This window comes from Neodiprion lecontei, chromosome 2 (genome assembly GCF_021901455.1).
Source record: "Neodiprion lecontei isolate iyNeoLeco1 chromosome 2, iyNeoLeco1.1, whole genome shotgun sequence".
NCBI classification, from domain to species: Eukaryota; Metazoa; Arthropoda; class Insecta; order Hymenoptera; family Diprionidae; genus Neodiprion; species Neodiprion lecontei.
Window position 1 is genome coordinate 40,651,394 of NC_060261.1, and position 12,088 is coordinate 40,663,481.

At 39.3% G+C, this 12,088-nt stretch overlaps 1 protein-coding gene across 2 annotated transcripts in view; it reads left to right on the forward strand.

Annotated features, from left to right (window-relative positions):
• Positions 1–1,538: 1,538 nt before the first annotated feature.
• The window catches only part of LOC107225388 (trehalase), a 29,939-nt gene continuing 19,389 nt past the window's right edge, over positions 1,539–12,088 (forward strand). Inside the window, exon 1 of one of the 2 annotated variants that reach the window (XM_015665838.2) lies at positions 1,539–1,908. In XM_015665838.2, the coding sequence (XP_015521324.1) occupies positions 1,814–1,908 (95 nt within the window). In that variant the 5' untranslated portion in view covers positions 1,539–1,813. Of the gene's footprint in view, positions 1,909–7,130; positions 7,466–12,088 lie in introns of those variants that run through there. The other variant, XM_015665839.2, reaches the window with a different exon arrangement.

Sequence of the window (12,088 nt, forward strand, 5' to 3'; positions counted from 1 at the left end):
ATACCGGAAGTCCTGGAATGTATGACTGAATGAAAGCGCCGATCCGTTGGGCGGATTTAATAGCTCGGCACTTTGACAAACACACACGTGTGTCAGCCAGCGTGTGGAAATACGAGAGCCCATCAAGCCTCGTGACATTAATTGCAGCAAAGCAGGGAAATCCTATACCTGTACTACGTGTGCATAACCTTATAACTGTGCTCAATACACAACGCGGTAGATATCATCTTCCGTTGTTTCATTACGCAACAATGCTACTGATCATCGGGGTGATCGCGAAGACAGTTTATTCTATTTGCGGAGAATCCGGTCGTCGTAAAGACGACGATAACGTATCTTCTCGGGCATAATGATCAGCGATTGGGATTGATATTTATTGGCGGAATCGAATATCGAATGCCGTCTGTAACGATTCCTTGAACATTTCGAATTTGAAGCAGGACGCGGAGAGAAAAAAGATTCGCGAGAAGAAAAAGAGTAACGCGTACAAATTGGAATAAAGTATCCACGTCACCGGTATTTTTAATGAAAAAAAAAAAAATGTTTTGAGAATTTATAAATTATACCGTCCTCACTGTTTCTAGAGTAAATTAGATATTTCCAAAAAGTACAATTTACCAACAAACCTGACGTGTTCCTCTTTTCCTGCAGTTTTAGGTAGAATCGCAGCTCGGCGAAAACAGAGGCGAAAAATGACGAGGTTCAAAGATTTTCAAATTGCCTCGAGTTGCGCCGATGATCGATACGTTCGGAATACGATTGCCTTGGCTACGCTTCATCATTGCAATTCCTATTCCCTCAATTTCCGGACCAGTGCAATCGATTCCCCAGGTTCAAACGATACCCGCAGCTTCCCGATGCATCGTGTCGCCGGCAACGTTATTGCACTACGTGATTACACTTACGTGATCCGGCTCACGAGGCATTAATGTAACGCTTCGAGATCAGCTGCAGCTGCTGATGCGTAACGGAATTGAAACGGTTGCGGAATAATTGCTAGATTTTCAGCTGCTCGAATCTCTTCCCAATTAGAGTTATCGCTGCAGGCGCGTCGAGCGTGAAATTTTTTTCTTCTAACTAGTTAATTAAAATTTATTCAAAGACCAGAGTGAGCAGCTTTCGGGTTCGTGATCAAAACAATCTGATTGGAGGGATCAATGGTTATTCTTTACTCGTGTTATTCGTAACAGTTTTATCTATTCTGTCCCCTGTGTGTCCTGCCTTGGGTTCGCCCGATCGGCGTTTTCACTCTAAATAAACAAATAACAAATAAACAATCGGTTTCTCTCATCGTGGGACGTGCACGTGAGTTCGGCATCCCGTCGAGTTGCGGTTTAAACGCCGACGGTGATATTACTTTGATCGATGATAGTCGAATAATACGCGGCACAACTCGCGGCTCGTACGTAACTTCGGTCTGATGACTCCCGGGCTGATCTGCGACTAATCAGAAAAAAGAATGTTAAGGTTGTCGACCAATCGACGAAGCGCTACTATCAATCGGCGATGCATATAAAGGAGCGACGGCGCGAACCTCTCGTTAGAAACCGCGCGGATACGATTTGCCGCAAACCGTTTCCGCAACGCCGCAGAGTTTCGTGAATTGTAGTTTGGTTCATAGCTGTTATTATCCGATTTTGGTCAAACCTGCGGACAAGTATCGACGTCGCGGCGCCGGAAACAGCAACTAAAACACGTCAGGCCCAAAATTTTAGGACTTGCGCGATCCGCTCGGTGAAAGGTATCCGTGATTGATTGATGCAAAATTTATCAATCCATACGGTGATTTTCCAACGTGAAAAAACGCCTCAAGATGCTCTACCACTCGTTCCTCGCTTGTCTTGTCATCCATCTTTCAACCGCAGCTACGATCGGTAAAAACGGCAAAATACGTCATGACTGTAACAGGTAAATATAATCGATATTTTCAATCATTTTCATCTCTGCCAATTCGTTTGATAACCAAACGTTACTATCTTTTATCAGCATTGATTCTTGGCACTACGTACCAAGATGTATCAAAATTATGAAATTCTACTTGAAGTATTGCTTATTTATTTATTTTTACATTCTTGGGAGTCGTCGTAAACTGGTAATACATCGAAAAGTATCTCGTTTCAGAGTGTTATAAATTATTCACGTTATTATGCTAGAATAACCGTCCTAAAATATCCGTCGTTCGGTCAATAACAGCTGTATCGCGACATTCTTTTTGAGGCCGCGGTATATACTGCGTGAATAGAAAAAATTTATACGGTTTTTTCACGGTTATTTTTCTCCGACATTGTAACTCTTTCTGTTAAAAACATATCGTCGAATTACTGTACAGTGCGATTCTTTTTATATTATCAAAGGTGAAAGCACACATCGTACAAAGTCGCGAATGTTTATCGGAACTTTGTTTTTCTACAGAATTGTACAACGCGGTCATCGTATAAAAAAAACAAAAAAACATTTCACTACAATTAAAAAAATTATTATTCCAAGCTGTGCTCACCTATTATCTTTATTTTTAGTTAGTTTTCTTCCCATTAACCTTGTTCGTTGAGCAAACATTAGGTGATCGATAAACATTTGCTTACAAATCCTGCAGCATTATTAAACTTTTTTTTCTTTGTTATTCAACGTGTTTGATTGACAGTACATCTGTTACTAAGGAAAATAAATTAAGATTTAAAAAAACCAATTAGCTAAGTTTATTTTAATAAAATCATCACTGTCGGGCACATAAGTGCGAAATATTTTATCTTCATCAAATAGTAATTGTTGTTGTATGTATTCCGTTATAAGACGGAACTCTGGTGGGCAATTGATTGCTTCTCTCTCTTATCTTCATACGGGGACAGACGCTGAGTTCTAAAAGGCGAATTATTGCAGGCAATTCATTGATAATAAAATTCTTACGCTTATATTAATCGTATCGTCAAGCACGGTACGTGAAAGTTTATCTCAAGCCAACCGAACACGCGTCAACAAATGCGCGTAAAAATTTTTGATTGAGAATGTTTTGTTTTCAATCTATTTCAATTGCACGCGTTGAATGATTATAAAATAATTTATCGACAGTTTTGTTCTGAAGATTTTCAACTTTCTTGAACGTTCGAGCAATGAAATTATACAAAATGTAATTCTCACTTGTAGCCCTAGCCGAAACAAACGATAGTCATAAATTTTGCATGATCTGTAAAATAAAATAAGCTTCAGAAGTCTTAGGCCTCTTTAGCTTGATCGTGTAATTCATTCGTTATTCAGTCCACCGTATCGACCGTCTGAAAAATCAATGTCGCATGGAATAATCACGACCTGATTTAACACATCTGCACATATCGTTGATCGGGAAGAATTATAATAACTGATAACCTGTCTCCTCGTTGGAAATCGTAGGATTTGACACGTGTACTTGAATGCACGAGACGTTGTTCCGTGTCACGTGTAAGTGCTATTGTTGTTGAACAGTTGTAATTACCCCAGTTGAGAGCCCAGCTGGGTCAGCAAATGAATGAGGGTCGCGTCTAGCATCGCGTGTGTAAAAATAATAAGCGTATGAAAAGTGTTTCGGAACATGAAATTATGAACAACGGCTAGAGCGAAAGTTGCACATCCGTCGTACGCGACGTGAACAAGAAATCTGAGACAGGCTTACCGTGTCTGCGGTTTATCAACGCTTCTAGCGAAGTAAAGTCAAACGTTTCTGCGAAGCGATTATACTTCGAGCCATCGAGTTCCAAAAGCCTGACCTCGTAGCCACTCGAACGATGTTGAACACGGTGATGTGTGATCAACGTGTCCATAAACGAAGTGCTTACCTATTGCGTACAGGTTGAAGCCTCTCTAAATTTATTTTGGCAAACACTTTGCGACTAATTACACAAGGAATAAAAGTCGACTGACGGTTAAATGAGTTCCGTTTGCATTGGTCAGACAGGTTTTGAGTAGTAGATAGCCGTAATACGTACCTTCATTGGTTTATACCTACCAGTCTTCGTATCGTGCCGAATAATTATTATTCATCGTCAAAGATATTGAATCGAGCAAATTTCGGGATTTTAGCATTATTGTTATTTACTATGCTTGAAAAATTACGTTCGATTAGAGAGATTAATTAATGTGGCGAACTTGTCGACTGGGACAAAATTGACGGGGCAAAAACATCGTTCGCCACAGACGGTAAAGTTTGTTGAAACTTACTCGTCGTGTTAACGAGATGTATACTCGATTCAGCACCGATTAACTACGCGGCCATACATTAATTAACCGACTACCGTAATTATCTTGGATTTGAATAGATTGGAATCGATTTATGGACATAAGCAGCCTTGCAGTGGGACAGAACATTGGTCTTGTAATATCGTTACTTCGCACACTTGAGCCGTTCGAGGGTCACGAACGAATTATGTAACGATTCAAGTATACCCGCGTAAAATGGAATCAAGGGCTGCACGGAACTTGACTCTTGGAGTCAATCGTCGGTGGTATAAACCTTCGGCCATCTCCATCCGTCTGATCGGAATCGTTTCTCAATAAAATGTCTATGAAATGTCTTAAAAATTTTGATAATAACTATAACAATTCTCTAGTATCAAGTGTCTGTACGAAGTATCTTTCAGATAGTAAAATAAAAGGTGAAGCGATACCTTAGACATTACCATCTTCCTTCGAAAACGTAAAAACGTCACAAACATATTCAACTTATCCGTGGCCATTGAAGATCTTCGATAGAACGGCATAGAAAAATTAAGCAAGTTAAATTACCAGTATCGGAATAAATTTCAACGCGGAAAATAAAATTAAAGAGAGAATTTTTGCAAATCAATGAAAAATGGCAGAAATGCAATTTAAACTGAATAAATATGATTTATTCATACAATCATGACTAACGAAAAACGATATGCATATACAATTTTAACTTTATATACATTTTGTTTTAAACAGACAATTGATATTTCTACGCGAGTGAATAATTGGATGAATGTATACCGATACAATTTTATGTGAGATTTATTGCTCCAAGCTAAGAAAAAATTATTTCACTGCACATTCTGTTCAATGTTCGAACTGTAATAATAATTATCTCTCCGAGTTGTCAGCGCCAGTGGAAATTTCCACTTGGAGTAATTAGTCGAGTTCGTCCGAGCTACGGATACGTATATTATAAACAAGAATAACTTTTCATTTCTGCACTGAAAATGGACATCATCGTTATCGGGAATGGAATTCTACAATCGTAAGCTGTGAATTATGTACGTATACTTGATTTTTCCGACAGAAGAGGATTATACATATATATAATTTTGGTGGTAAAAAATGAAGGTGAGATATTGAAATTAGGAAAATTATTGGATCCGTAATCAGGCGGATCATTGTGTAAAGGAGCTTAGCTTCTAATGGTCAAGAGTAAACCCTGTCGCTATTATTTTATCCGTACTTTAAGTAGAATTATTAGTGACAGCTTTGTAAAGGAAGATTAATTGTTACGGCTAATGGTAGCAGTTTGTCCTGACACGTCGTTAACTGTTGATATAATAATTAGAGGTCTGCGGGGTCGTTTATAAAGTTGAGTTACGTCGGCAAAAATGAAGATTGGGAAAAAAAAATGGAACAAAAACATCAAGGTAAAAACTAAGTACCACTAAAGAATAATTATCTGTAGTGATAATTGAATTTACGGAAAGCTTTTCGGAGATTCGAAAGCACCGCTTGGTGACCGAATAACGATTCCACAAAAATTGTTGGTAATTATATTACAGCATACCATCTAATTTCCAAACGAAGGTTAAATGACTGGGGTAAACAAGTTTTGATCCCTATCTCTCGACAGGTTTCTGCGTAGACAATAATTGAATTTTAATTGTTCTTTAAACGGTGGCAATTACGGTTATTTATACGTTATAGAGCACTTACGAACCTGAAAACACTTGTATTCCATTAATACGGCATAAAATGTGTGAAAAAATTACACACCCACGTTGCAACGCCGTCTGGAAAATCGTCTCGGTCAATATTCATTCGTCAGTTTTGTTATTGTGCGAATGAAAATTTGCAAGGCGATAAAGAACCGTCGGAGAAGAGAGACTGGCTTTGTATGAAAATATTTTTCACGCAGAGAAAACAAAAACGGTAATTTTGGAATGAGGACAAAAGACGTGAATTCGGACCAAGTATAAAATTTTTTCAAGTGCAATATTCGACTCCGCGTCGTTGCCGTGTAACATTTTAACCATGTACCGAACGATGAGTCGTGAATGGAACGTGTTTGTCGCGAAAAGTTTGCGATTTAGGATTTGCGCGGCAGTGAATAAACCACCCGCGGCACATCTGAATATATCTGCGTAAATGATAGGTACAATCAGCCGTCTAATACCGCCGAGGGAATAAGGAATTAAACGTAAACTAAGCCGGAGGGGATTAATACAAATGAAAAGTAAATACATACCAAGGTCCTTCGACAAACGTAACGTGATATATTTGAGTTGAAGGCAATTCAAAATTCTGTATAATTCGTTTCCTATTTCGCGAAGAAAATTGCTTTTCTGTCCTCGTATTCCATCGAGCGGAACTTTCGAAATTCAGGAACGTATGTGTTGAATGTAGCGAATGAGTGATTTTTTTTTTCTTCTAATTACCTAAAAAACGGAGAATATTTCAAGCTTTAACCGTTAAAAAATACAACAAATTTCAACTATTCACTCGGGGAGCTTTGATCCAGGCAACAAGTCGTTATAATGCAAGTAAGTCCGAATTCCGATAACAAGGTATTCAAAAAGTTTTGCATTGCCCCTCGGCGTTAGTGCGCCTTGAGTTTGCCCCAGTTATTCTTGGAACTCATTGAACAAATGGGATTCAAATATTCCCGGCGATTCTATTTTCGAATCGCCGATAGCGTTGGACAACTCAGATGCTAATTTTACCCACCACACTAAGACCGCGTGAGTTCGCGCGTTGTAAAGTCGAACTATCCGCAGCCGCGATAGGTATTCAACATTCATAATTCTCTCTCTCTCTCTAGACCTGCAACAATGCACGTGACTTGGCGAGCCTCTGTTCAAGTACATCCGCAGTTGGCTACGGTTTAAAGGTCGAAAAACGTGGCTAGATAAGTGACAGTTGTCAGAAGGTCTCTGAAACCAATCGACGTACCTAAAAACGGCGCGATCTGATTCGGAAGCAGATTTTTTGTTCCCCTTTGTTAATTCTTTACGTTCCATCGATTATTCATAACTTGGTAAATAGTTGGCGCAGACCGTGGCTTTGTTTAGGAGAAATTTTTTGTCAACATATATACACACGCATTTATATGTATATAATACAGTGAAATGCAGATAATGTTGAAAATACTGCAGCCGATCTGCAGCCGGCGCAATAATTCACCTGTAAAATTATCGTATTTAAAATGTGTATTGACCACTACTGGAAAATCGGTGAAATTGGTACGCATGAATTTTACCTTTGCAGAACCTTATAGATGGTAGGTACAAATATCATTGCAAGAACAAAATATAAAAATTAAAAAACAAGAATCGAGTTAACATTTTTTTTTTTTGTAACAAAACATTCCCGTGCATTTTAACGCTGATTTTACCGCCACTTACGAATTTCATAACTCTTTTATTTTCGATACCAATTGTTCCGCTAACGTCACTTGAAGTTGTTAAATATTTTACTGTCAATAAAGGTGAAATAAAATTTTATCGAACGTGCTATTAAATTACCGAATTTCCACATACACGTATATTCGATCATTTTCAACGTCGTTTAATGTTCTAACCTCGCTTCTTACCTTGTCTTTTTATTTTACTCGTCTTTTTTAATACTTGCAGTTAAATTCATCCGTCCATCCGAACTGCAGAGCATAGCTCACTACCTCCAACTCTTTAACCCCCGTTCGTCAATGCGGAAGACCTTGACCCAACAGTTATATCACAGAAGCTTATCGTTACGTGGCACGCGTCTTTCACAACGATCCAATGCGTGTCGAACGCTTCAGACTCCGTGCGTTTTACCCTTTGTAATACACATATGACGCATGATTTCTCTGCGGGGTTTTAAATTTCTGTTGTTCTTGAACCAGACTTGCTCACCAGGTTTCACGATGTGCAAGAACAGGCGTCGCGTCGGCGAAACGTTCGTGCAGGTTATCCTCATTTCGTGTATTTCGATACTTTTCTTTTTTATCAATTTTCCCCGACGCGTTGCAATAATCTATAATCTCGCGTCGAACCTACTTTTGCAACGGCGGCGCTGCTTCCTCGATAATTTAAAATCTAAAACGTTGCGTAAACCGACCCACTTTTATTGTACAAATACACGCGGATAGGCAATTATTCCCACGTCCGATGGATACGCGACACAACAGGTATTATGTAAATATTTTTTCCTCCATTTTTATAACGCAAGAACAATAAAGTCGGGCATTCGCGTTATCCGGGAGGACAACAGCTGACGTCCGTTGGATGTGATATTGGACCCGTTATTATTATAAATGTGTACGGGAACGGCACGATATTTTTTCTACTTTTTATAGGCACATAAAACGCGTCAGGTACAGCCGTATAACGAATATACGAGTGCAAATACAAGTGGGTCAGATTTTTCCCTGTCTAATTACCCGGCAACATAAGGGGAGAAGAACACCGGCTTTTATTTAGTCTCATACATTTCTACGTACATACATACGACTTGTAATATTCACATATTATTATACATAAAAATCTTGGTATTAATTGCACCGACTGATCAATGACTTCGGCCAATTACCGCAAACTGCGAAATATTCACTTGCCAAATTAATTATAACGCATCGCATCGCATGCAAGGAAAATAAGTAGGTGTATATAATGATAGCTGCTAGTGAACCGCGATGAGCTGAGACGTCGTTACTGCGGGTATATGGATAAAGTATCGGAAACGAGTTCGAGGAGGAAAAGCTGGACGGATAGATACCAGGTGGTTCTGGGTAACATCAACCGCGGTTCAAGTACGCGAGCTTAATAATGGCGGAGCTCGAGACGGGTGGATATATATTTCCTCGCCTCTTAATCTCCGCCCCTCTTTTGCGTTTCTTCTTTGCTCCGCGTCACCTGTAGATCGCATCTGCGCCAAAGCAAACGAATCGTCGTCTCGCGAAGTGAAGTAACAAATCAAGCATCGACGCCGACTCCCGGGCACAAACCTCGTAATTCACTGAAAGCGCTGCGAGACTCGAAAAAAATGTTGAATACTTGAGAAGGAGGAAAATCTGTGCGTTTCGTGAGGGTTTTCAAAGATTTCACTTGTTCGACTGCTCAGCTTTGATCCTCGCCGGCTTTATAATGCGTCGAGCCTCGTGTATTCCGTTTCGAATTATTCTCGCGCACCTTTCGCTTGAAATGAGGCTATGGAAACCTGCATCTGGAATCCGTACGATGATTCCTGTGCTTTTACGAAGACTATGAATACGGTGTTTGACCTGAATGCAGGCTTTGAACGGCTCGAAAGTTCGTACTTCGTGAACTTGAATTGTACCTACATTGCAAAATGAAACTGTATAGAATAGCGTGCAATATTCTCGAGCCGAATAGTCAATTTTCAAAGTGATATCTGCGATCGACAGACGTTGATTGTTGTAATAAAATATTTCTTATATGACTAATATAATCGAAGCATGCAAGCAGCAGACAAGACATCCGCGTGGTCAATTTACTACGAAGTTAATTGATTAATTGGCAAGAGGCACACAGAAATCGAAGAGAAACCGAGTCGCCCTTGTTGTTCATATATACATGTGTCTATTTACCTTATTCGGCGGAAGTAAGTGTAACAGGATATTCCAAGATCGGTATATCGCCGAAACTTTCGTCGAACCGTTCTGCCATCAACGTTATGCGTTACACTGTAAATCACCTAATGAGAAAACCGCAAATCGATAATCGTGGGTGTAAGTCGAGCTGTACGATGACATAACAATGAAAAGTTATTCGCCGAGTAATACCCGAAATTAATTAGACATCACGCACGAGTTCGCGCCGCTATATCAGAATAATGAAGTACGACATTAATTACCGATGCATCGAGGCATGATCTTCCCGCTCGAGTGACATTGGGAAAAGTTATTCACCAATATCCGGTAACTATATCCGAGGCTTTCGTGCCTACTTTCTTGTTTGTTTTATTATTATTATTATTATTATTATTATTATTATTATTATTATTATTATTATTATTTTCGGAGGATAACGGGTCCAACGATGAGTTATTGCCACTGCGAGCGACGCTCCCTCGGTCAATGCCGTTGTATTATTCTATACGCGGGTCTCGGTGAGTGACGGTGGGTATAAACGGATCAATTTCACCAAATGAATAACCCATGTCCACCTCCTAATAAAATGTACTTTTATGGGACCATTCGCGTTTTAACGCTGCAGGACGGTTTATAGGCATCATCTAGCATCGTGTTTGTTTCTACTCGATCCATTGAATATTGGTTATATATGAATACATATATGCGTGTGGTATACTTATACATACAATACGTTATATATATATGTATAAGCCGGGGTCAAGATACAGGTTCGATGATTTGGATCCGGAAATAAATTTAAAACGTCTGAGTTGATTAGTGAAACGTTATACGTGCCAGGTCAGTCGGAGGTCGCATAAATTTTTATCACGAGGTCGGCAAAGTAATGATAATAATAATAATAATAATAATTTGAAAAAATTAATTAATATTTGCGTTTTCCACCGCTTTGAGATTGTCCACTCACGTCACATACACGCTTTTCAAAGTGTTCCTCGTAATTTATGTATAATTTTAATTAAAATTTTTAAAGATAATCAAGCAGCCTTGTGCATTTTTTATTATTGTCGCCGTTGTTTTTTCTCGTCCTCTTTCTCCTCTCGACACTTGGAAGTAGTGCACTCTTCATTTTTGTTTGTGAATTACGGCACGTAATTTTATCAACTTTTTAAGCTGCGAGGGTTAACAGTACACGACAAAAGAGGACAAATTTCACCATCCCGTTACAATTATCTTTTTCCAATTGAATTATACGGTCAAATATCATTTATATAATCCGATTCGTTTCTCCCTGTGGAAAATTTCTTCAGTCGTCTATATATATATATTTGATCTCTACAGCACTGCGAAAGCGAATTTCGAATCCAACTTATAGAAGCGCGACAAGCAATCTCGTAAGTATAACAGCAGATTAGTAGCCGGTAGACGCGGAGGTCTTGCTATGAGAGGAATTAAACGGAGATTACCGAGATAAAGCTTATCTTGGAGAAATGATATAGTAGGTACCTACATTCGTTTTTCCGCGTAGCTTGACGAAAACTGGGAAAAATATTTGCAGAGTCTCGTTACTTTCAGAGCGACGCGGCCAGAAGTTTATTATGAGAAAATTCAAGGCCTGAGGATTAAAATTACGACGATGAAGTTCAAAGTTTATTATCCGCAATTTCTTTTCTCTTCTTATTTCCGTTAATTTCCGGTCAGACTCTCGACTAGATGGGCAGAAAAAAAATGATGCATCTAACGCGTCATGTTGATTAGAAGAGCCTTGACCAAATCCGCTCGAAAAACTCGTTTATGCATCTTTCTTACACAGTCTTGACGAAATTGCGCTGCAGCGACGCTTCCAGCCGCTATTGACACGCGTCTGAAGTGAAAGATGAAAAATTGTCGTCTGTCTCAAGATCCTTGAGCGGAAATTGTCGACGAAACTTTACCGTCGAGCAGTGACCACGATTTAGGATTTAGAAAGTTTTTGAGACCCTCGAGAAACGGCGGTAAAATATATAAAGCAAAGTTGCAAGTTCTTGTTAGAAAAACTTGGAGCTTTTTTTTTCAGCAGGGATGGGAGTCGCAAGAGCGGTGACTTATTTTTGCAGTTTCTGCGAATAAATCTCGCCCCCTCTATTGGCACCCCTTAAAAAAAAACCGTACAAGATAAATCAAGACTGTAAGCAGTTGATCGGAGTTCAAAAGACACATCGCTATCCGATGGGTATATTTCACGTGAAAATCGCACTCGCATTGTCTTCGCAAGGAGATTGCGAATAACCGATCGCGTACCTACTTTAATATTCTTCGTCCAGCCAACCGAAC